The sequence below is a fragment of the Haliaeetus albicilla genome, chromosome 21, assembly GCF_947461875.1.
Source record: "Haliaeetus albicilla chromosome 21, bHalAlb1.1, whole genome shotgun sequence".
Classification (NCBI taxonomy): domain Eukaryota; kingdom Metazoa; phylum Chordata; class Aves; order Accipitriformes; family Accipitridae; genus Haliaeetus; species Haliaeetus albicilla.
The window spans coordinates 20,621,067-20,646,745 of record NC_091503.1 but is presented as its reverse complement, the minus strand read 5'-3'; the positions used below and the strand labels follow the sequence as shown (position 1 = coordinate 20,646,745).

At 42.1% G+C, this 25,679-nt stretch overlaps 2 protein-coding genes across 7 annotated transcripts in view; both read left to right on the top strand.

The window, feature by feature from the left end:
* The window catches only part of KIF13A (kinesin family member 13A), a 116,357-nt gene extending 101,456 nt beyond the window's left edge, over positions 1-14,901 (top strand). For 2 of the 5 annotated variants that reach the window (XM_069809181.1, XM_069809180.1), the window contains 10 exons: positions 354-530; positions 1,792-1,884; positions 2,738-2,890; positions 3,304-3,381; positions 3,931-3,978; positions 4,416-4,527; positions 5,483-5,634; positions 6,182-6,286; positions 10,082-11,162; positions 12,066-14,901. In XM_069809181.1, coding sequence (XP_069665282.1) covers positions 354-530; positions 1,792-1,884; positions 2,738-2,890; positions 3,304-3,381; positions 3,931-3,978; positions 4,416-4,527; positions 5,483-5,634; positions 6,182-6,286; positions 10,082-11,162; positions 12,066-12,349 — 2,283 coding nt within the window. In that variant the 3' untranslated portion in view covers positions 12,350-14,901. Of the gene's footprint in view, positions 1-353; positions 531-1,791; positions 1,885-2,737; positions 2,891-3,303; positions 3,382-3,930; positions 3,979-4,415; positions 4,528-5,482; positions 5,635-6,181; positions 6,287-10,081; positions 11,163-12,065 lie in introns of those variants that run through there. The other 3 variants (XM_069809184.1, XM_069809182.1, XM_069809183.1) reach the window with 2 other exon arrangements.
* A 334-nt stretch (positions 14,902-15,235) lies between these two features.
* On the top strand, positions 15,236-25,587 carry SIRT5 (sirtuin 5). 2 transcript variants are annotated; one of them, XM_069809176.1, is made up of 9 exons: positions 15,236-15,314; positions 15,688-15,826; positions 18,333-18,466; positions 20,054-20,279; positions 21,836-21,923; positions 22,886-22,939; positions 23,876-23,999; positions 24,939-25,054; positions 25,388-25,587. In XM_069809176.1, exons 2-9 carry the CDS (start codon positions 15,706-15,708, stop codon positions 25,461-25,463), a joined length of 939 nt encoding a protein of 312 aa, XP_069665277.1. In that variant the 5' UTR covers positions 15,236-15,314; positions 15,688-15,705; the 3' UTR covers positions 25,464-25,587. The 2 variants fall into 2 exon arrangements, with proteins under 2 accessions (XP_069665277.1, XP_069665279.1); XM_069809178.1 differs by lacking the exon at positions 15,236-15,314 and adding an exon at positions 15,479-15,605.
* The last annotated feature ends 92 nt before the right edge of the window (positions 25,588-25,679 follow it).

Genomic DNA, 25,679 nt, shown 5'->3' with positions numbered 1-25,679 from the left:
AATAAACTCCTAATACAGTTGCAATAGGATTTGTAGTCCTTCCTCCAGTCTTGCTTCTGCTTTCCTTTCTGTCTCCAGCTGTGTGAAGACTTCCTTTCGGGGCAGGGTTTGCACAGTGCAGGGATTGTGTTCACAATTGTTTTCCCCAATATCTTAACACATCTTTTATGCTGCTTCTGATAAATTCCTTACTATGAAAAGTAGGTTTGACTCCGCTTTGTTCAACGATGCTTATTTTTCTCTCATTAAAAAATTGTTTTACTTCATGTTAAATCATTGCAAATGATACCTGTTGTTAGAGTAGTTGAATCTTTGATTTCCCTTTCCCTCCTCCACTTAATTTGTCTGTATAGGTTTCAGCCACTGCTGCTTGGGACTCTTCTGTCCATGATTCAGTGCACCTGAATAGGGTAACTCCTCAAAATGAGAGAATTTACTTGATAGTGAAGACTACTGTGCAGCTCAGCCACCCTGCTGCAATGGAACTGGTATTACGCAAAAGGATTGCAGCCAATATTTATAACAAGCAGGTAAGAAGTTAATATATTATTTTATTATTATTAACTTTGTTTGACATCCCTAATTTTATGAATGTGTTTTCTTAGTTGCTTGCTTCATTTTACGTAAGTTTGGTCCCTCCAATTCTTATGAAAGACAAATGAAAAATATGATCATTATAGGTTGCAGTGAAGCTGTGCTCTTCTGGTATATCCCTCTGAACTGTCCATTTTTCAACCTGATTTGGTTCAGAGTGTAAGAGGTGCTACTTCTGTAACAAAAAAGGAGTTCACCTTCTTGTCTATACAACTCAATGTTCTTTGATTCAGAGAAGTTTGCAGCTTATCTAATATAGGGTCAGTGTAGCCACTCTATTCCTGAAAGCATCTTCAAATGTTTAGCGTAAACACAATATATCTGTTTTCTTTCTCTCTGCTGCTTTCTTGGTTAATTACTAACTAGGCTTGTTTCCCAGCATTACACAAATGTATACATTCTTTACCCACTTGTATGTGATGATCTTGGATAGGGAGTTTACTTCGGCCACAAAAGTGGTTGCTGTTCCCTTTGCTTTGCTGCTTCATTGGTTTAGACAATGAGGTGCTCTCTGAAATTATGTTCCTTACTGTTTCCCGGGTGACTGAGACCAAGAGTGTATTTCAGAATTGCTTCAGATTTTGCGGTGCAATGGGGGGGAAAAGCACAAAACAGCTGTTGTACTACTAAGCAACTTGCTAAGCAGCAGGATTCCATGCCTCTTGGCATATTGTCCTTTGCTAGTTTCGTTTGTCTAAAATCCCTTATTAGATGAAAGTTAAGTTTACAGTTAGTGATGTGCTAACTAACCTGACAGTGAAGCATGCAAAGCTTGTGATGACAACAGTGAAAACTCTGGTTACGATTTCAGTTACGGCTAGAAAGCAGAGTTATGCTTTGCTATTGCAAATGGAATTTTCTACCTGTTGAACAGGTGGCTGGAAAAATGAGAAATGTTGGTATCCGTACATTAGAGACTTCTTACAGCCACAGTTTCTCAGTTACAAGTTACTACACGAGGATAGAGCATAAGTGCAAAATGGGAGGAAAATGTTACTGATTGAACTTAGTAGCATTGTATACTGAGTACAGGGCTGTAAAGAGTACTTAAAGGATCATTAATGCTAAAAAGGAACTTAGAGTCCTGAAAAATGTGCTTTTGTGGTAAAATAATTTTTTGCATTGCAACCTTTTATTTCTTAGAATGCCATAAATAATCATTATCAAAACAATAATTGACATTTACTTTGTTTCTAGAGTTTTACCCAGAGCCTGAAAAGGAGAATATCCTTGAAAAATATATATTACGCCTGTGGAGTGACCTATGAAATAGTATCCAATATACCAAAGGTAAATTACACCATATTTCTCTGGCAAATTCACTGAAAGGAACAGAATGATCTACTGCAGTGCGTGATACTGATTGGAAAGTAAATGTCCTGCTTTGCTGATGTGAGGCAGCTTGCCAAAGTGTATATACTGAAGTTCAGTGGTGAAATCATGTTTATCTTTAAACAGTTGAAAACTGTGGGGATTTTATTTTCTCTTCTACTGTGTTTAACTGAGTTCTTGTAGTAGAGCTATTTTTGAAATCACATTAGTGTCTACAGGGAGAATATAGAGAGTACTCAGAGGAATGTTCAGGTTAGTGAAAACAGAATAGCTGGGAGAATGAGTTCACAGGAATAGAAACTGCTTTTTATAGGAAAAGGCTTGAACAAATTGTAAATGTACTATAAAATTTATTTTAAAGGTAAACAAACTGGACAAAATAAAATATAAATAGTCTTGTCACCATGTAATTGTCACTTTTGTGCGGTGGTACTTAAATTTTAAACTCTAGGGAAATCACACAGCATATTTAAGATTTAGGAAGGAAGTTGCATTTACTTGCCTAGGAAGTTGTCATTAGTTAACCCTTAACATATGCGATCTCAGGTTATATATGCATTATTTCTAGAAGTACATTGACTACAGCAAATGTGCAAAACTTCTCAAAGCATGACCTCTTCTTAGTTCAGCATCATTTACATCTGTATTGTAAAGTCCTGGATCATTGATTACAGTTAGGATTACTGATTAAGTTAAGGATTACCGATTCAAATTAATTTCTGGATTGAGATGGTCTAAAGAAGTGAATCAATACATTAAAAACAATAGGCTTTAATTTTTAAAAACTTCAGTAGTGTAACTTGTAATTTAGGCTACAGAAGAAATTGAGGATCGCGAGACCTTAGCGCTGATGGCCGCAAGGAGTGAGAATGAGGGCACATCTGATGGTGAAACGTACATTGAAAAGTACACACGTGGTGTGCTGCAAGTGGAGAACATTTTGAGCCTTGAACGACTAAGACAGGCAAGGAAAAGGCACTTCTTGCATGTTTTGAACTGGATTATGAGAATTCAAGTAGAGATGGTTGATCTTTTAAAAATATTAAGTGTTGCTTGTTTTTTAATTTGGGTTGGTTTTTTTTCCAGAGAACATTGGACAGGTAGATGTAAGACTAAATTACTTCTGTGAAATACAGAATTCCAGTAGTGGTGGGTCTAGTAACTATAGCTGGCAATGGTACTCAGAACCTGAACAAGCAAAAGCCAAAGAATGAATTTCAGATGCAAATTCTGGTGGTTTTGCATGCGAATTAAGATTTGTAAATGCAAGTCCTGTTTGCTGTTGTTGGCCATACTGAAAAAAGTTTCTATCCTGCTTGATCATGTCTCATGAGGAGACCACGGCGTTGTTTTCAGTGTGTTCTTTTCTTTATGCAGGCAGTCACAGTCAAAGAGGCACTCTCCACCAAAGCGAGAAACATCCGCAGAAGCATCAGCACTCCAAACGTCCACAATGTAAGGACCCTTTATCCTCTGGTAAATTAGTACTAATGGGGCAAGGGGGTGCTGTTTGTGTGCTGATGTAATGCTTGCACAATGTGATATGGTAATGATTGTCCTGAGGTAGGACTAACCAACCTGTAGGAAAGTTGTCATGAATCAAAATGAATCACTCAAAACCCATCCCCACAACTGTCCATCCTAGGAGATAACAAACTTGACAGAAAAGTGGGAAGGTTTGTCGAAATTCTTCTCCTTTTATAAGGATATTCATTTCTGAAGTAGTTTATGATGACAGCTGCCCTGATTTAGATTACTTTTACTTCAAAGTCCCTCTAACTTTTTTCATAGTGTAAGGGATAATTTCCGTTTTGGGTGCATTTTATGTGTTCTCCTATCACCCACTCAGAGAGTACAAACATAGCTGTCCTTATAAATAATCTTATCTGAAAAGAGGTAACAGAACAGTTGTTAGGACTACATGATGACAGTGTTTCCTCAAGGCATTATGTTTTATAAATAAAAGGAAGGCATTTTGTCATTCTGCCTGTTGGTGTTCTGTAGGTATCCTGTAGCCGACTAGATCTTTCTGCCTGTGATGAAGATGATAAGGTATGTAAATGTGACAATAAATGGTGCACATTCTCAGATTTTTGCCCCCTCCTTGAAGAAAGATATATTTGAGAATTAAAAAAAATAGGAAAACAGTATTTTTAATGTTGTATTTACATAATATATCTTCAAAATGCTGCACTAATTACATATTATTTTGAATGAAACCTTCTTGTCCTTCTCTGCTCTTCATATTAGAATTGTAGAAACTGATAATTTAAGAAGGGGAAAGTTACAGCAAAACTTAATGTACTTCACTGAAAAGCTAATTCGCTTCTAAACAATCCATTTGTGTGAGGCAGAAAATTGTCTTAAATCATAACTTGACATTCCTTCAGTTTATTTAAAAAAAAAAAAATCCTACCTTTGAGTTTACCTATTAATTTTTACATGTTTGCCTGTATCAGCATGCATATTTATGTATTTTTGTTTCTTAGGGTTGGTGTGAAAGTCCCCTAGATATATCTGACTGTTCTTCCAGTTATCAAGATGTATCATGCTATGGTACTTTACCCAGGGAGTCGCCTCGCAAGAGCAAAGATGGCAGTGGTGAGGCTTGAAAGTATATACGTAATGACAGTGTTTGTGGCTTTTTAATCACTGCATTAAACTGAAAATTAAATTCTCAGTGCTCTTTTTTTACTAAATGCGTTATCCAGCTTCTTGCTTTAGCAGCTAAACATAATCTGGAAGTAGGGCAGAAAGGGAGAAATGCACGAAGATATCCAGGAAAGGATGGGAAGTTGGGGGTGTCCAAAAGACCAAGAGGAGGACAGAAGAACAAGCTAAATGTGAATCAAAATAGTAGAAGAAAAAAACAAAATAAAAGAAACAAAAAGGAGCTGCTGTTGGTTTATGAATTTGAAAATGAAGATGCTTTTGTTAAAGTGGGAAGGGTCCTTTTGCAGGTTCTTTACATGATTTGGATATTTGCTCTGCCATGTCAGTGTGTCACAGGTGCCTTATTTTCTTCAGGTCAAATTTTAATATGCTCTTCTTGATCAGGCAATACAGGTAGAGATAACTGCTGCAATAAAGTGGAACTGAGAGTTTATTCATTGCTTCCTTGCCTATAATTTCATTTTTGATGATCCTGGTCATGCAGGATTGCTGCCTGGTTCCAGGACAGAATTGCAGTGTTGTGGGCAGAGGTCAGGTGAGGCACAGGAAACAAAGAGCTGTCAGTTCCAGTTTCAAGGACATTTCTCACTGTTTTTTTGACTGAGATGAAAAGGAGAAATATTGGAACCTCAGAATGGAGGGGGCACGTACTGCAATTCTCTTCTTTCCTTCTGTTTCCAGACCTCTCTGAGGGACATAATCTCCCCTCATCGAGTTCTGCATTATCTCATGCTTGGGCCAGTGGTTGAATACTAAAATATTGACATTTTTCTGTAGCCAGCAACTTGCCAAATGCGTGGCTTAACCTTCAGTTATTTTGAATTATACTCTTGCAGTCAAGATATGAAGAACTGAAATACAGTATTTTTGCTTTTTTACCTAGGTGTTGTAGCAGAGAATTCCCATGCTTTAATGGCCAGCCCTTTTAAAGCATTTTCTCCTCAGCCACCAAAGTTTTTCAAGCCCTTAATGCCAGTGAAAGAGGAACATAAAAGGAAGACCCCCCTGGAAAGCCGACCTCTGCTTAGTCAAGAGGTAATCTTTGAAAACCACCTGTTTTTTAAAGGAGATGGAGTGATTTTTGTGTACTTGGCAAATTGTTTGCAGCATGCATCTGTTGCTATAGAATTCTGTAATTATCTGGTAGAATTAATCAGGCTGTTCTTTATATGTGGTGAGGTTTTGGTGTTTGGTTTTTTTTACCTGAAACACTGGGAGGTTTTTTTCACTTCTTGTTAAGTATTCTCCTTTACAGGGTACTTCTGTTCTATTTTGAAGTAACAGTAACCTGCATTTTTCTTTTCTCCAGCAAGATGTTGGTGTGTCTTTTCATAGATGAAATGTAATTCTGTGAAACAGTGTTCTAGGGTGGTTATAATTCTGACCTTTATTCCTCAACCTAAAATTCTGTGGGGAAGAGCGCATGACTCTCTCTACATATTAACTTGAATTTTGATGTATAAGTGGCCAGCGTGGGTGTTTCACGTCCGTCATGTGTTAATGCCTTTTTAACTTGCATGCATTTAACGCTGTGGTCAGAGTTGTGGTTTGTGTGATGTGTTGTGTGTCTTAACCTTTGCAGAGCATGCCTTCATCTCGGGTGCATTGCGCTGGCTGTGTTGTGCCTTCAGGAAGTAATGCCAGCAGCATGCCTGTAGAAAGCAATAGCATACATGAGGAAAAGATTGTAAGTTTTGTACCAGTTTCTGTTATGAGGCCTGGTGGTGGGCTTAGGGCCATTTGGTGGTGGGCTTAAGGCACTTACGCTACTGCAGCAGAAAAAAGGTGTAATGTGGATATAATCACTTGTGAGTGATTGTAACTAATGGTTATAACGAACAGTTGCTTGCCTGGCTTGCAAATGCATTCTGTCACTGGAACTAACTCAGTTGGGTTTTTGCATTTTGGGTTTTTTGTTTTGTTTTGGGTTTTGGTTCATTGTGGTGGGTTTTTTTGGTGTTTTGGTTTTTTTTTTTTTTTTTTTTTTAGTATTCATATGTGATTTGTCTTGTGGGGTGGGTGGGAGAGGGGAGGCTTTAGTTTTTACAGGGCACAAATGATCAAGTAAAGGGTGGTTTAGTGAACCATGTTGTTGTCACTCTAATATACCTTGTATGTTACCCAGATTTTGTGACTATACCCCAGAGTAAATGGAATGATCCCATTTGGTGTAAGTAACCATGCATTTAGGTGTGGGTACACTATAAAAAGCTTCTTATTGCCTGATGTGGAAGTAATATGACTAAAATAAGACTGCCGCTCTTAATTAACCTGTAGCCTGTCTTGATCATAATTCAGGCAGTGAATTGAGGTGGAGGGCTTTTATTTTAATCTTCACTTGCCAAACCCTTTTTTCACTGCTGCTTCAACAAAAGGTGTATCATCGTTTCTGCTGTATGATGGACTTGGTTTTTGGGCTGTGGAACATGGCTGTAAATACTCGCTTTAATCAGAGCTTTAGATTTGAAATTCAGAACCTTCAAATTATTTCCCGTAAGTATTGTAGGCCTCTTGTACCACAAAGTGCTAGTGATGGATTCTTCCTAGTCAACAGTTATTTTCATTCCTAACATATAGCCAAGCCATTAAAGAAATCCGTTCTAGATTTCTAATGCTATTTTGTTGTACGCCAAAGTATCCTGAGTGTTCTGGTATATATATTTGAAGCTTGGTTGCTGTTTTTGGGTAGCAGCTGTTTTATTCTCAATCATGTTAATTTTCCATAAGATAGCTGGCATGCTGACTCACACTGAGTCACTGATCCAAATAGCATAAAGGTATTTGGAAGACAAAGTCTTCTAGTGGGTTGAAAAACATCCTTTGGAAACTAAATTGTGACAAAATTTTCCATAGCAGCTTCAGGGCAGTTTTAATCCCTTGAGTAATAACAGGGTCCCACCCCATGCATGCCCTGAATTAACCCAGGCATTTGCCTGTGCTGTTTTCCAAAGATAAGCAGAAGCTTTCAGAGCTAGAAAAGCGCAACATCCTGCACCAGGCTTTTCCAATTAAAATGGAACTAATTCACTGAACACTGTAAACCTGCTGTAGCCAACAGGGCCCTGGAAAGAGCTGTTCTTTCAGTTCTCAACTGCTTGCTCCTACCCTTGCACTGACTTCTTCCTCGCATCAACATGGCTTTTCGTTTGATTGCATAGTAAATCAGATCAAGGGAACTGATCCATCCAGCTGATGTCTAGACTACCATAGACTTATATTTCATTTGGATCTACTCCCCTGTCTGATCACCTTACAGACACTTGAGTGGGTACTGGGGAGGCAGGCAAGAACTAGCAGCCACCAGTTAGGAGGAGGTTGAGTCGGCTACTTTGCGTGGCCCTGCCATCTTATGGTGTCAGGTTTATCAAATGATGGCTTCTGGGTTTTTTTATCACTTTAGGAAGGAAGCCTTTATAAGATGTAGGCTTCCCAGGCTACCCCACATTTTTCAGAGCGGGAGCAAGTCTATGTTTTAACTAGGCTGGAGTAGAAATTTCACACATTTGAATTAATAGTGCTTTCAGAACGAGTTCAGAGATTACACTAGGACAGTGTCACGGCTCTGCATGAAACTTCAGCTGTCTACTCCTCTCTATCTGATTCATAGTAAAGTTTTCACACTATTAATCAATACCATAAATGATTGCTCCAAGGTACAGAGCCTCATACTCTTAATTAATCACTGGATGATTGGTGTCGCTTCAGGTATGATGCTCACTTGCATCTTACAGCATGTAAAAAATGCTGTAGAAATAACGTGACTAAACATACAGGAAGCTAGTAATTTTAACTAGATTAATGTTCTGCATCTAAGTTGGCTTAATAATGATGTTTGGGTTTTTTCTCATGTTTCTCTGGGATCTGTTCTTAACTTTTCTTGAATATTCAAAACACATCTGTCAAGGGAAGAAAAAAAAAAAGCAGTTAAAAGATATTTTGGATCAATTGGCTTGAAATAGAGCATTCAACGTAAAATTTCAGACAGTACTTCCACATGTGCTTAATATCACAACTATTTCAAAACAGCATGATGTAAGGGCACACTCTATATAGTACATGCATACAGTGGAATATGTTAAGGTGAGATGCAGTGTTTTCATATTGAGTGTATTCGAATACTGCCTGTAATTAACACGTCTAAGGGGGCTGTGGCTAAGAGCAAATCCTCCTAGCAGGTGATGAAAATTGAAGCACCAGTGATACAACCACTAACGTATTACTGGTTTTTAAATTAGTAAAATGGGAACTAGCGTCATTGAGGTTACTTGAGAGCTGTAATTTAGGGATCTGAAAATTCAGATTCTTTTAACTACACAGTGTGTTTGTTACAAAGCAGGTGTAGGGAAACTGCTTTATGTTCTTGCTTACTTGCTGCTATTGTGAAATCTAGATGTATAGTTTTCTCTCCTTAGTTTTTGCTGGCATGTTCTTACTGTTACCAGTTCTTAAGTCTGTTTTTCATTATGGTCTTTCTGTTACTTCGCAAGGAAGCGGCTGCAGTTTCTTTACTGGTTTTTCAAGGATTTTATCTTTACTTCTACCAATAGCCTGAGCAGTACAAGGTAGCTTCCTTCTTTTTCCCCCATACTTTACATCCACAGGAATTTGAAGAACTCTGAAATTGCTTTGTTCTGGAATTCCCCAATTGGGAAGCTCAAGAGGAGCTTTGAAAGGAAATATTTTTTGTCCCCACAAGGGGCATCTTTTACCTGTCACAAGGTGATGTCTCACCACATATTTGCAGCATTCTTCACAACCCACGTTCTAGTAATAAGACTGCTTCTCTGTACCTTAGTTTTTGTGTTTATGATGATAGATAACCCTGAAATGACACAGGGCTGGCAATGTGGTTACTTGTTTGACTTTTCCTAATGAAGTCACCAATGTCTGTGTGTCTGTAGAGCCATTTCTCAGTTGCAGCACCTCTTATCCAGCCTGATTCTGAACAGGGACCCTGTGTATACTGAGATTTTTTTTTTTTTCAGCCAAACAAGGAATCTTGCATGATTCGAAGGAGAAACAAAGAACTCTGTTAAGACAATGCCTTTTGGTTTCAAGTGAATGTTTAGCTAGTATCCACTAGAAATCTTTCCTTCATGAAATGCTTATCAGTTTGGAGTTCATATAATATCTTAAACCCACCATATTTGATAAAACACTAGAGTTTGTAATATTTTGAAAAAAACAAACTACAAGGGACTTCTTCATGTTATGAGCTTTCCTTATGCCAAACTTTATTGCTTTATATTTGCTGAACTATTTAGAATTCATCTTTTATTTTATAAAAATTGAATAGCTCAGTGTAGACATGATATGTTCCCAGCACCTCTTTTCAGAGTTGTCTTCCATTCTTCAATTAAAGAATATTAAAGGTGTATATTTCTCCACATTCAGACAGGAAAAAATCAAGGAAAGTTTCTTTATTTTGAAAACTTAACTGTCGTAGGTTCCTAATCCCATGCAACTCTCTCTTCTTTTGCAGGACTCTGAGGAGGAAGACAGTGAGTTGGAGGCCATTAATAAGAAGCTGATAAGCCCGCAAAGTTTTCAAAATTTCCGGCCTTACGTACCAGAGGAGTTTGCTGACTTCAGTGTTTACAATGCTAGCCTGGAGAACAGGGAATGGTTTTCTTCTAAATCAGACTTCATGAGTTCACGTGTTCTTGAGAAAGAGGTATCCCGCAGCCCCACCACTAGCAGTATTACTAGTGGCTACTTTTCCCACAGTGCCTCTAACGCTACTCTGTCTGACATGCTTGTTCCCTGTAGTGATAGCACAGACCAGCTAGCCAGTCACATGAAGGAGCAGGACTCTAATGATCCCTCGGGATCATCTCTTGCACATGATGTAAGATCTTCTTTGAACAAGGAATGTCGAGAGTCAGAAAAGGAGTTAGCGAGAGAAAAGTTACCTGTGTTACCACTGAAAGAAAACAGTGCCTTAACAGAACAAGTATCACTGTCCCTCGATGCCACTGACAGAGACTCTGAGCAGTTACCCAGAGCTGGATCGCTTTCAGCTTTAAGTTCCTCACATGGCAAAAGTACTTGTCATACAATTGAATTTTCAGCGCGTGAAGCAACAGTTGAGCACGTGACAGACATTCTGGAAGATCACTCCTTTACAGAGTTCATGGGCGTCGAAGATGGCAAGGATTTTGACCATTCGACAGCTCCGCAGTCGTGTTCTCTTGTGTCCTCTAATGGAGCGAGTTCCTCGGAGTTACCCCGAGGCGCTGACAAGGAGCAGAGCATGTGTGTGGGCCAGCTGGGCTCTGCAGACGCTATGGAAAGCCCTTTGTGTTCTGTACTGGTAAAAGAGACTTCAGACCATGAGACTTACCCTGATACTTCCGTAGATGATTTTATTGGGAAGGACCACTTGGATGGTTCTGACTGTGAAGAAGGTGCTTCTGCAGATCAAGCCCACGTCTTGCCTAGCTGGGTAGCAGTGGGTGAACAAGTCTGTGTTGGAAGTAATAAGATGGGCACGGTGAGATACGTTGGAACGGTGGATTTTTCAGCTGGAATCTGGGTTGGAGTTGAACTAAATGTTCAGCTGGGTAAGACTAAATATGGTCCGGGTTATCTGTGCAGTTAGTGTGATCTATTTGAAAAGTTAAACTACAATCATATGCTGTTCAGTCTTGGGAAATGCCTCTAATTTCATATAGGCTTGGAATCTGATACACCCAGTTCTAGGCTTTATAGGAATACTTTGCTATAGGTTAATTTTTAACTGTATTATAGCCCTGTTCTTCTCGCTTTATGCAGAAAAATGCTTTTGCACATTGTGTTGGTTCCCGTTGGTACTCATCTATTTTTATAGATTAGAAGAACAAGCAAAGCCTAAAATTGGCTGATTTTTTTAAAATCAACATGCATGTTTGTGGGCAGTACTAACAATGGACATGACTTGTCAAATAGGTTTTCTGTCTGTAGCTTTCAGAGATTTTTTTTTTCTTTCTTTTTTTTCACTGGGGAAAGCTTAATTAGAGAGCACAGATTTTCTTTAACTTCAGTTTGATGGGGTCAGAAAAAGTCAGTGCTCTGCAAGTGTTATGAGACTCCTACAGAAATGCTTCAGATCTTTTAAAAAGATGATGGTCTTAGTAGTTTAATAGATATTAACACTGATAAAGAAGTTCTTCTGGCAGCTAAGTTTTAAGCTTTGTAAGCAATCAGTTTTGAGGATAGTTTATTTTGTAAAATGAACAAATGATTGACTTTTTAAACTGTTAGTTAACAAAGTAATTTTTTAGGAAATCATCTTTTTGGTCACAATTCAAGCCATCCTTTCCAGGTTTTGTTCTCCCTAGTGTATGGTATGCATCTGGCTTCATCGCTCAGCATTAAAAATCTTGACTCTTTGACAGATAACCAAAGGTATTCACACTTCAACACTACAATTGTATGTGCTCATGAAAGTAGCAACAACTAATTCTGTGCATTTATTTTCATTGAAGGGAAGCATGATGGAACTGTAAAAGGCAGAGAGTACTTCCACTGCAAACCGCGACACGGTGTCTTTGTTCGTCCTGGGCGCCTCAGCAAAGCACCAGCTTCCACAAGGAAATGGAGTAGCACTTCACGGTCTCAGGCAACTTCCACTTCAGAGAAACGGAAAAATTCCATGCTTCAAGGCTCTTCATCCACTCCTAAAACAGGAGAAGTCATCTGCCATTCAGGAGATGCAGCAGCTTCTGCTTTTTCTAGGAAACAGGAAAACGGGAAATCTTGGATTAACTAAACTGCCGTATTTTTGCACTTACTACACGCATCACTGTGTAGAAAACTTTATGGATTTTTGGAGCTATTGTACATTTTAATCTGTCCATACGGAATGTGTATTCTCTAGAGTCCTTGACTTAATTCTCTAATTTTTTATAAATAATATATATATTATATATATATATGAATGTGTATCTATAGTTTGTCTGCCAGTGGGCAGATACGGCTGCACACTAAAATACAGTTAAAGCTGATCTGTAGATAACTGAGGTACTGGACTATTTGTAACGCAACAACTTGGGAGATATATTTTAAACAACAAAAAATATTTTATTGTGGAAAAACCAGGATGTAAATCCATATTTGGAAAAAAAGCTACGGTTTGCTGTTCTTAATTACCAAAGAACTTGTTTTAGACTGACACATTTGCTGTTTAAATCTTTCTATTGTAAGTGTTTTAACTGATAACTTGGTGCCATGTTTCTTTTAGTCACTGGGCACCGTGCAGCCTTATGTTCTGTGTTTAAGCACACTGAAATATCCAACTGCTTCATATTTTTTGTCTTCCTAGAGGCCTGCCACTGTGCTGACTTGGCATTGGATTGAAATGACTAACAATGCCCGAAGCTATACGTCTGGCATTTCGTACGTTAGCATAAGCCAGCTGGGCAGTTTGACTGCAGAAACAGTATTACTGCAAGGGCGTGAGAGGACAACGTTTTGGGGGTTGGGGGGTGGTGTTTGGTTTTTTGGGTATGGGGGGGAAATGGGGAAACAAAGAAGCAGTAAATGGATAATGACTGCAAACTTTGCACTTGTTACTTGCTGGTTATTATCAAGATGAAATAGAACCTGCTAAAGTAATTTTAATCTGTAAAGTTTATTTTAATAATGGGAATGATGGAGGGATTTATGTCTGGTGCTCATGAATTCCTAAGAAGGTTGTTCCACATGTAGATACTGTAGATGCCTGTACAAGCGTTCTGGATGTTTGTAAAGTAACATGGTAAAAAAAATGAGTGAAGTGAATGGCCTGCTGTATCTGTTCTTCTTTGTTTCTTAGCAAGTGAATGATTGAGATACCTGGGACCTTACTGAAAAGCTGCTGTTCTTTCTTTGATTGTTGTGTACAGTAAGCGGACTCTCGTATTTTACTATTTACTGTAAAGAACTGTAATTTATATACTGCCACACTGTATTTAATTGGTACAGACCTATTGTGTGTTAGAATACAGACTGTTTACTTGGGATTTAAAAAAAAAGTAATGTTTTGCTTGTATTTGGTGCAATTAGGTTTCATGGTCAAATAGTAAGCTGTTTCTAGCTGATGGTGCTCAGATGCAAAGTACTTTGTAAGAACGCTGAAGGACAATACGATTGGAGTGGAAGACTGGATGGTATTAACCTGTTCTAACACTGACCAATTCATGCAGCGTCAGAGGAGAATAGCAGCCCCTGTGGATACACATTCCTCACCTGCTGCTTTCCCTGTCCTTCATAGGAGGGGAAGCGGAGCTGGGGAACTCCTGCCAGAGAATGGTGTTATGTGGGTCAAGGGGAGATGGGACAAGTTCCTGGAAGACAGACATGACGGACTCATTGCTAAATATGTGAATGCCTCAGCTGCGTACAACACAGTTGGCAGCTGGGAGGGTAATGTGCTTGGGGGGGTGGTGAAAGCAGGGGGGTGCGAAGTTCAGTGTACTTGCCCTTGACACAGCTTTTGGCTCCTCTGAGATGGGATTCTTATGTGTTAATTGATTTTGGTGAAATGAATATCTTTGCAGAACACTTCATACTTCTGGTGTCCACCTAGAGTTGCTCTCTCTGCATTAATGATACTACTGCTAGAGGGAATTGCCATAATAGCAAAAAAAATGCTTTGTGCAGAAGTATTTTATCAGGCACAGGTGCTCTTAGAACACTGCCAGGTACCTACCAGGCACCACAGTCTTCAAGTTACTTTTAGATGTCACTTTAATCTTCTAATAATGCTTTTTAGAAAATATTTGTGTGTGTGTGTATGTGCACATTTGCATAAGCATGTTTGTCTAAGGCCACTACAACCAATTTTGAACACTAATGTGGCCATTTTCTTAGGGCAGAGATGCAGTATTTACACTAGATTAGCTGAACTGGGCTCTTCATGGTTTCAGACCTTTGAGAGCACAGAATACATGATTGCTTAAGAAACACTGGAATAATCTTCCTTCTTGGGTTATATGATCTATATGTGCCAGAGAAACCTAAACAAGCCAACCTAGTTCATGCTGTACACGTTTCGCATAACCTGTGCTGTCCTGACTGCTGTTATTGCTGAAAGGCCTGTACTTTCGCAGACCTCGCCTGTTAACATGCCCTGTCCTGGGTTAGTGTAAGGCTAGGAGGAGCGTATCTGATGAGTGTGATGGGGTAATGTGGAAAAAGGCAAGCGTTTTAGTTGATGTGCTCCTCAAACTCTGGTACATAAACACAGAAGCAGTTTTTCTATTAGTAATGTTAGACTAGTAGTTTGCTGTCTTGAACTTTGTAGTCAGTAGAATAACGCCATGGCGCTAGTTCAACTAGAAATTGGGGTTTGGGTTTTGGTTTTTTTTTTAAATATTATCTTAACCAGCATCTAAAACGGGTTAAATGTCATCTTGACAGAACCGACCTGTCGTCTCGCTGGTTTCCCCAGTCCAGGCCTCTCCCATGTTTTAGGGACCTCTTCGTCTGTTGAGCTGGTAATTTACAGAATTCAAAGGAGAAAAATAAAAATGTAAAATCTCAGACTGACTGAAAACGACTAGAGCTGTGGGCTCCATCCATCTCCCTCCCGCCTTCACACAGTTAACGGCAGCAATTTTAACAGCGGGAAAAAAAAAAAAAAAAAAAAAACGAAACCGGGGTGGAGCGGAGCGAGGGACCGGCCCCCTCGTGAACCTGGGGCGGGACGTGCGGCGACGCACGCTTCGGCCTCAGCGCCGGGCTCCGTCGCTGAGGTAAATACCTACGGCGGGGCGCGAACCCGCGGCTACCGGCTTTCACCGGGGGTCGGGGAACCGCGCGGGCGGACGGAGACGCGCCGCGGGGCGGCGGGGGGGGTGAGGAGGCGGTGGCGGCGGCGGCGGCGTTCGCTTCCGACTCCCCGCCCCCGCCGCCCCCCGGCGCGTCTCCGTCCGCCCGCGCGGTTCCCCCTTCGCCCTTCTGCGGGCGGTCAGCTGCACGTAGGCCGGCTACCGGCAGGGATTGCCGTCGCTTTTACCTCAGGGAGTAAAATTTAAAAGAGCGTGGTGCGAGTTAAACGTCAGGGCAAATCGGCGGCGGTGCGTTTTCGTACGTATTGAAGGTTTATTGTGATTTATTTCTTCTCAGGTGGCGTACTTCCGAGGGATGCCGATGAGTCTCTTCCAACTGACGGGTAGAAGGTTGGTTTCTCAGGCGTATTGCGGACTTAAGGCTGCTGCTTCAAAGAAACAGAAGGTTTGCTCCGAAATGGCTCGTCCCAGTTCAAGTAAGGCACCTGTTTGTTTGCGTTGGTACCCCCCGCAGGTTTTTAAGCTGGCTTTGAAATTCTAGAAGGTTTTGTGTAATAGGTGAAACCTACAGTTTAATTCAAAACGTTTAGAAGAGCGTGAAGCTGATTTTTTTTTTCCTAGCTGCTAAAATTTATCTTCTGTGTCTGTATTCCGTATAGTTCCAGAAACCCTCACATCGTTGCAGTCAGTATGATTGCCTGGTGACATGTCTTTAGTATTTATAATTTATCCACATAAACATACACTGGTTAATTGCCTTTCCTTTTCATAATCCTAATGGGTAATAAAACTTACTCCTCGTTTCTTTGTACAAGAATTATGGAGGGCCTCGAGCATTTGTAACGACTCAGGAGCACGGTATTGGGTAACCCCAGGAGCCCTGTTCAGTCTAGTAGTAGTAAATATCCTCTTTTTTGGTTGTTTGAGGGTTTTCTGGTTTTGTTTTTTAATTTGAGGATATGCCTTAACTTGAAAACTGCGCAGAGAGCTTCGCAGGTGTAATAGCAAAACCCCTAACAGTTGGGTGGCCAAGGCACGCTTGCTTTTTCTGCCATCTTGAGCATCAGCATTTGGCTGCTGTCTGAGACTGGAGACTAGACTAGGAGGACTTCAGGCCTCATCTTTACATGTTCAAGAGCTTGTAAGGCTTGGTTTCCAACAGTAGATAGGGTATAAGAATTGCAGTTCTCTGCCCAGTTCTACGGCTCTTGTGCTGTGGGTCTTGGGACTTCTCCAGTGATAGTGTCTCCTTATAAAAACTTACTTGCTTTTGGTATTAAAAAAAAAAAAGAAACAAAAAACCCTCATGTAGTAAATTGTGAAGGTTGGTGTTGTGATCAGCAGCTTGAAGTTCAGCTGGAGGCCAGTCACTAGTGGTATACTGCAGGAGTCAATACTGGGGCCAATACTGTTTAATGCCTTCATTAATGATCCGGATGATGGGGCAGAGCGCACCCTCAGCAAGTCTGCAGATGACACAAAGCTGGGAGGAGTGGCTGATACACTAGAGGGTCGTGCTGCCATCCAGAGGGACCTTGGCAGGCTGGGGACGTGGACTGACAGGAGCCTCATGAAGTTCAGCAAACAGAAATGCCAAGTCCTGCCCCTGGGGACAAATAACCCCAGGCACCAGGACAGGCTGGGGCCAACCTGCTGGAAAGGCCCTGGGGGTCCTGGTGGACGCCAAGCTGACCATGAGCCGGCGATGAGCCCTTGTGGCAAAGACCACCAACAGCCTCCTGGGCTGCACTCGGCAGAGCATCTCCAGCAGGTCGATCCTTCCCCCCTGCTCAGCCCTGGTGAGATGCACCTGGAGTGCTGGGTCCAGTCCTGGGCTTCCCAGTACGAGGGAGACATGGACATGCTGGAGAGAGAGAGTCCAGCGAAGGGCCACAAAGATGATTAATGGCTTGGAGCATATGAGGAGAGGCTGAGAGCCAGGACTGTTGAGCCTTCAGGAGACCAGGCTCAGGGGCGTTTTATCAATGCAAAAGAATACCTGATGGGAGGGAATGAAGACAAGGCAGACTCTTCTCTGTAGTGCCAAGTGACAGGACAGGAGGCAACGGACACAAATTAAAGCATGTGAGGTTCCATCTGAACACAAGAAAACACTTTTTTTACTGTGACGGTGGTCAAACACTGGAGTGGGTTGTGCAGGGAGAGGTGGTGGAGTCGCCATCCTTGGAGATACTCAAAAGCCACCCAAGTGGACAGAGTCCTGGACAGTCTGCTCTGGCTGACCCTGCTTGAGCAGGGGGGGTTGGACTAGAGGATCTTCAGAGGTCCTTTCCCACCCCAGCCATTCTGTGATTCTAAAATATGTTGCTTTGAAATTCGTAGTTGAGGTAAACTGAAAGAGAATTTTTTTTGTGTCTCTGTAGCTAACCTGTTTCTTTTTAATCTTGTTTTCACTCTTAGAAAAATGTAAAGGAAATTTCCCATCTTTTTCCCAAGTTATTTTACCATGTGGGGAAAAATGGAGGGAATATACATTCAAAAATAGAAAATATAATTGCAAACCTAGAAAAGGGGCAAGATTGCCTCAGAAGGAAATGAGTTTTCCCAGATTACCGTAATTTTGAAGGTGATACTTTGTAACTAAACGTAAACTTTTTTCATCTCGGGGTCTTACCTTACAATTAGGAAGAAAACTGTTCCTGTGTGGTGGTGACAACAGTTATTATCTAGGTAGTGTCTAGTGTGGGGTTTTAGTTTAAGGCTCTGTCTTTCAAATATTGAGTGTATTCGTAGTTTAATACATGATGCTCTACTGAGCTTGCTCATGTGCATTTTTGAGGATCTCCAGGAGCTGCCCTTCAAATTCCAATATACAGAAACTCAGAAACAAATTAGTATTCTGAAATTAAAGTCATGGGAGGTGTATGTGGAAGACATTTCTGGATGCATAAGTTTGCCAGCACTGTCTGTATGGCTTCTTATAAAAAAGTGTAAGTGTTTGTTTTTCCTCCCCACGCATAGATATGGCTGATTTTCGAGAAGTGTTTGCTAAAGCGAAGCATATAGCCATTATCACAGGAGCTGGTGTTAGCGCGGAGAGTGGAGTTCCGACCTTCAGAGGGGCTGGAGGTTTCTGGAGAAAGTGGCAAGCCCAGGTACGTACTGGTGGCATGTGTCTGCACAGCTGCGCTTCTCTGTACCATCAGGTAGGTGAGCGTGAAGGGTCAGAAGAAGCTGGGTACCTTAGGGGGGGAAGCGCTCCCACAGCGGTGTGGCAGGGACAGAGCTCTCCCGACAGCCCTGTCTGCAGCTCTTCCCTGTGCCCTGGGGGTCCCCGACAGCCCTGTCTGCAGCTCTTCCCTGTGCCCTGGGGGTCTGCTTTGTGCAGCTGCAACGTCTTGCCCGTCATTTGGTTTATCAGTTGTTTGGGAAAAACAATGTTCTTGCAGACAGCTCTGGGTCTTTCTACCATCCTTGTTTTCTTGCTGCCTTGCAGCTTAGCTGTTTGCTCATCTTCTGACACCCTCACTGTTTTTCTACCTTGCGGGGCCTTTCCTGCTCTAAACTCTTAAGAACCTTTCACCAAAATAAGACAGAACCGCTGATACTGGCTAGTTGTTTTCTTTTAATCTTGGTTTCTCATAATACTCTTTAAAAATGTTTTAGGAATTTTTTTTCTTTGGAGGCAGAGTTCCTCACAGTCTCTAACTCTCTCACAAGCTCTGTCTCTCTTGCTGGCGTGGATCTTGCCAGTGTTGGGAGCCACGGGGGTGGGAGAGGAGGTGGAAGCAGACACTGGGGGGGTGGAGCAGTGCGGCAGCAAGCACCAAAATGTGCAAGTTGTATAGGTGCCTGGTGAGTCTGATCCTGTGTGGTGCTGCAGATGTTTCAAGTAACCATCAGACTGTCAGTAACTGCTACCCCAAACTGCAATCATGTTTGCTTTCTTCATGGTTTTTAATGACAGCATTCGTGAAAGATTTAATGAAGTTAAAAAGGGGTCAGAGATGAGTTTTTCAGATGGTTTGAATCTAAAGATGCATTTTTTTCTTTCAGTGACTATCAAGTCAAAAAAAGCATGCGTGTGTATAAATGCCTGGTCCTTCTGCATCAGAAAGCTTGCATTCAGCGTTTTTATATCAGTAGAATTGTGCATTGAAGCATTAGACAGAGCTACTCCTCATTTTAAAAAAAGGCAAAATTAAAGTTAGTGTGGAAAGCATAGCTTAGATTTTACTGGCACATAAAAGACAAGACATTAGACTTCGATTTTGACAATGGCTGTAATTTGGCTTGTGTTACACTTAATTTAAGGCAGAAAAGAAATTGCTGGCAAAGGAAATATATCCACACGATGCTGAGTTCTATGGCTACTGTGGAAAACAGGGGTTTGAATGCCAAAAATCGTGTGCATTGAAATATCTCATCTTCCTTTGTGCTGTACTAAACTCCTAATAGTTTGGTAGGGCAGCACAGAGTAAGGTCCGAGTGTATTATGTAAAACCACGTACCATGCTATTGATACCGTTTTTTTCCTCATTTGATAAGGTACTTTGATTTGTCATCCTTGTGAGGGCAATTGAACTACATGCTTGTCCACTGCACCTGGTTATAAATAATCTGCTTTTGATTATCTTGTTATGCAGGTAGCAGTGTAAATGGCAGTAATCTAGCAGGCTTCATCTGGGGAGGGGTTTTTCCTGCCTTTTCGTTGGTAGGATGAATTGTTATGTCTTTTGCAGGAGCTGGCTACTCCAGAGGCTTTTGCGCGAAACCCTTCTCGTGTATGGGAATTTTACCATTACCGCCGGGAAGTGATGTTGAGTAAACATCCAAATCCTGCACATATTGCCATTGCAGAGTGCGAAAGGCGACTGAGCAAGCAAGGAAGGAGTGTTGTGGTCATTACTCAAAACATTGATGAGCTACACAGAAAGGCAGGCACAAAGCACCTCTTAGAAATTCATGGTAAGAACCAGCTTACCTGTCTGCTACAAGTCAGCAGACTTGGCAGGGAGAAGAGAGAGCAGGATAAGTAAGGGGAGAGAAGAAATTTGTCTTTAAAATAATACTAATTTGCATGAAGTTATTTACAATACCACCCTGTTCTCTTTTGGAAGTTGTTTCGGGTACTCTGTAGCCTCTCTTTATTTCTCGTCTTTCTTTTTTAATGGATTCTCACAGTACACAGGAACTGGTTCTCCCTTCCCGCTTGCTCGGTTTTGCCTCAGATCCACTTGAATGCATGTGGATAGTGACACTTGGCTGATTTCGCTTACAAAAGGGGAAAAGAATCCACTGTGTGGTGGCGGTGGTACCACACCAGTACTGCCACCAATAAAAGGTGTATTGGCAAGACTGGTCTCACCAGCCCTGACGCTTTCCCTCTGTCCTGTCCTGTCCTTCAAAGACCCACCTGCGTGGTCCTTGGCTACAGGACGAAGAAGGTGCTGGAAGCGGATGAGATTCCCTTACCCTTCTCTCCTACACCCAGTAGCTCTCCCTCTCTATTCCCTGTCATTAGTGGCATTCGTTGCTCCCGCCCTCTCTCCCACGAAGTGCCGGAGGAGCACAACACAGATGTGGCACATGGGGGTCAGTGGAGCTTTTGGATCTGAGGAAGTGTACAGGTGTGGAGAGAACGAGGCGGGGGAAGCCCTTCTCCATCCTTCGAGGTGCCCCCACTCCTCCTTTCTCCACTCCGCAGGCCCTGCCGCAGACTGAAAGTCTCCCAGGACAAAGTCCCATCCTGGTCCTCCAGCACTATGATGCTTTTTAACTTCAGTATCACAAAAGGTTTAAATGGCATTTCCCACCGTAGCTTGGTGATCTGGACACAGGGAACCTGCAGAAATTTTTTGCAGTTGTGGATCCAAAGATAAAGCGTTGGGTATAGTTTAATTTTGATTATCCTCATTCTTTACAAAATAGAAACAATTTTAAACTCTTGGTAATATTGCACATCTCTACAGCACGTTACTAATGCTACAAAAGTCTTGGGGTTGGGGAGTTTCACATAGAACAGTGTTAACCAGCATATATTTTTTTAAGAACATATTTCTGATTTAAGAGGAAAAGCAATAAGCAGAAATCCTCTCCCTCAGAGATATTTTAAATAATTATTTTCTTTTGAAATGCTGCTACAAGGCTATGTATTACTCATGTTGTGAGGTAGAACAAGGTGATAAATCATAGCTTAGAGGGACTGTTGCTGTTGTTTACTGCGGCCTTTCAGCTGAAAGGGCTGTGTCTGTCTTTGCTGGGCCTGGCCTGTGCTTAACGATGATGCTGGTCGCTCTGGGTTGCTGACCAAAAGTGTGTGTAAGCACTGTGTAAATAGCATCTCGTTCATAATGCTGCCAGCTTTCAACACTTGGCTGTTACGTTCATGTAGTAAGTTACCCACAAGGTATAGTCTTCAAAGTCAAATAAAGGCTGTCCGGGATGAACACAACCACTTGCTTGTACAGCCGTGCCTCAGAGCAGTTCCTTGATCCCTGATGTTTTCTCTTTGTGTGTTTCAGGTAGTTTATTTAAAACTCGATGCACCAACTGTGGAAATGTAGCTGCCAATTACAAGAGTCCAATATGCCCCGCACTGGCCGGGAAAGGGTAATACGTCTGCCTTGTAAACTCTGTGTTTTCTACTTTTTCTGCTGTTCAGTAGAAAAGGAGCCATTTTAGGAGCATACAGGAGTTTCAGCCAACCGCCTAATTTTCCTTTAGTAGTATTAATGCTTAAATTTTACACAACTGTTTTGAAACGTGAGTGTACTGTTTGGTAACTTCATTGAGAGCCTGTGATACCGTTAAGTCCTGTGAATGAATAACTGTTAACCCCTAAGTTGTCACAACATTATATATGTTTTAACTAGAACAATTTCAGATGGTCTGAAAGTCTTGTATTGGATGTAAACTAATTGTACTCTTGGAGTATGTGTGTGTACTCCCATCCTCTTCACCTTCCAGCTGTTTTATTAAATTGGATGCTTATTCCTGTCATCACTTGATACATAGATTGTCCTCTTCTGTATCTCTTGAGCACCTTGTAGCTTTTGTCCTTCAACTCGTCAATAAGATTCTCATGATTACAGGTCTCAAAATACAGATGTGTAAAACAAGCAGGAGGGAAGCATCAGTCCCCAGGATTTCTGCAACTTAAAAAGCTGCAGAAGAATCCTTCAGTCTCATTTTTCTAGCCATCCTCTTTCTTTCACCATTAAAAAAAGCCGGGGGGGGCGGAGCGGACAAGACAGGACAGGCATATGCTCGTAGGTTTTTAGGTTCTTTCCCCCTTGCATTTCACCAGATCTTTAGATAGCTACATCAATATTTGTTGTGCCTTTGACAGGCTTTGACGAGCTTGCTACAGTTGCTTAGCTCTGGGATAATTCCGGACAAATGCCTGCCTGCCCCGTGTATGGTATTTTAGGGTTGTAGTAGGTTTTGGAAGTTGGCTGAAGTTGCAAAGATTCCTTGATTGGAGAGTGTGCTTTAGAGAATACTAAGTTTTTATTAATATATTAAAGTACGCTTTGTACGATTGATTATGTATTTCAATTTTGTAACTTCAGGGCTCCAGATCCTGAAACAGAAGAGGCCATGATTCCAGTTGAAGACCTTCCTCAGTACGTATGGACCGCTTTGGTTTTTGCTGTTAACCTCATCGTGCTTTGCGCATGTCAAACGCTTACATTACCATTCACGTAGTTTTGGAAGGACATGGAGACGTCCTACAGCAGAAAGAGGCGTGAGACTTTACCCCAGAGAACTGAGTCTAAAGTTACAGGGGACAGCAGACAACAGGAGTGTGTACTAGAAGTTTACCATGATGCTAAAGGGATCGCGTGTTAGTGTGCTTGAGCATCAAGCTGAAACATGCCTAAATTCATGGGTTTTGTAGTAAGTGGAGTAGGAGAATTGCAGTAAGAAACAAAGTGCTACACAGTAAACGTTTTGTTACTTTGCAGGTGCTACCTACTGTTGTTAGTCATTCTGTAACACTGTGCTGGCATACAGCCACTGCATAGTCCTTTGCAGGTATTAAATGTGCCACGGTGCTTTTTTATAATGGCTGAAGCTTTGCCTTAGCTAGATGCAGATGCAAGAAGCCACCGTATTTTTCATCTGGTTCCTAAGGAAAAGAGGCTAACGCGATGCTTCTGCCTTTCAGTTCACTTTCTCCTTAAAAACCTGTTGGCCAGTTTGTTAAAGCTGGTGGAGGCGGAGGTCTATAGCACATACTACGTTTTAAGTTTCATCCATTTCAGGAGCTGCGTGAGGGGAAGACACGATGAAGTATCTGAGTTGAACAACTGTTCAGCCAACCGTTCTGTGTGGCAGGGCAGCACGTGTGTACTTCCAACACATGTGTAGCACGGCATCGGCTGCCTTCTGTCCAGCACATGGTAGAGGAGGGTGTGGGGAGGGCTGTGAAAGAGAAGGGAGAAAGAGCAAGGGCAGGTGAGACATGCCCAAATAAGAATGAAAACTGCTTTGCCGTTTTGCAGCCTGAAACGTCCATGTCAGCAGCTTAATGCTGTCCCTTTGTGATTTTTAAACAGGTGTGAGGAGGACGGCTGCAATGGGCTCCTCCGTCCCCACGTCGTGTGGTTTGGTGAAGCCCTGGATCCTGATGTTCTCACAGAGGTTGAGAAGGAGCTTGATATTTGCGACCTCTGCTTGGTAGTGAGTGACACTTGTTACCTAGCCCCTTAACTGGTCGGGAAGCCATGGTGAAGGGGTTGCACCTCCTGGGTAAAGGAGATGTACTTGTACTTCCCTGAGGGCACTAAAAGCCAGAGGGACTCCTGCGTTAAGTATAAAACAAGTAAGACCATGAAGTTTGAAAAGGTACTCTGATGAGAGATGTATTCTCATCCTAAATCCAAAACACAGTACTATACCAGCTACTAGGAAGAAAATTAGCTCTATCCCAGCTGTAAACCAGGACAATACACTGTTCAGAAGTTAACAGGTTCAGCATGTGTGCATCTTGCTCAGCTGGCATCTGCGGTCTGCATTTAGTGTACACAGGTGTTAGAGTTTCAAGCGTTAGAGGTTAACTAATATTGGTTAGCTGTTGAGTTTCTCAAACAGTGAAAAATACGATTATTTTGATGCTCATTTTAAAAAAACGTGACCAAATGTTGTAAGAAGGTAGCTAGCTGTTGTCATCCGTTGCTTTTTTGGTGAGGTTATTTACATGCCAGGTAGGTTCCAGATCGCTGACCAAAACACTTGCTGAGAATATTGTGTACCCTTCACAGAATAATCTCGAGTAACAGAAGGAACGTCTTGTTTTGTTTTCCTGGAGGCAAAGTCTGCCATTTGCCATTTCTGCAATTTTGTTTTTTTTTCATCTACAGTTATAATCCACAAACAGGCTTAGTTGGGTTCCATCAGAGAAACAATTCCCAATTCTTATGCTATGTTAGATGGCTATGTATGCAGTGACACTAAATCTATTGATTTGGTTTCATTTCTGTAGGGATCTTACATGCTTCAGTGGTTTTGCATATCCAATGTTCTGAGAAGGGTCCTTACCTTGTGGGTTGGTTTGGTTTTGTCTGTTTAAATACTGGCCTGCTACACTCCTGGGTTTTTTTTTCCCCCCTGTCCCTGCAGGTCGGGACCTCCTCTGTGGTGTACCCTGCTGCTATGTTTGCCCCTCAGGTATCTGCCAGAGGAGTGCCAGTTGCAGAATTTAACATGGAGGCTACTCCTGCTACGAACAGATTCAGGTAAAGCCGTTCAGTTGTAAACTAGCAACCTTTAGTCCCCTCCATCTTCATTGTCTTTTGCATTGAACCGCTAAAACGCCTAGAAAACTTTTAAACGAACACGATCTAGTCTTTTCCCCAGTGCTTAGGAAACGCTGCTTTCTTCTAGTAAGTAAGAAAAGAGGGTCGTTCTTCCTCGGTGGCATTAGCTCAGGCTGAAGCCAGAGGTGTGTTCTTCCAGGTGCGGAGCTGGCCCCTGTGCCTAGCTCGTAGGAGCCCTACGGCCCCCTCCCTCAGGGGCAGGACCGAGGACCGAGTCCTCGCCCGCCCCTTCACCCGCCTTCTTCCTTCCAGGTTCCACTTCCCGGGGCCCTGCGGGACCACTCTGCCGCCGGCGCTGGCCCGCCACCAGACCGAGATCATCTCCTGAGCACCTCGGAGCGGGAGGAGGCGGCGGCGGGTCTCGCCGGGCTGTCCCCGTCCCCCTTTCCCCTGCTCCCCACGGCAATAAACGGGCGGCTGGGGCCCCCCCTCGCCGCCGCCGCTCTCCGGCCTCGTCTGTCAGCGGGCGGGCGGGGGGGACGGGGGGGACACGAACCAGCCGTTGGGCGCCAGGCGGCGTGCTCGCGCCCCGGGGCGGGGCCTC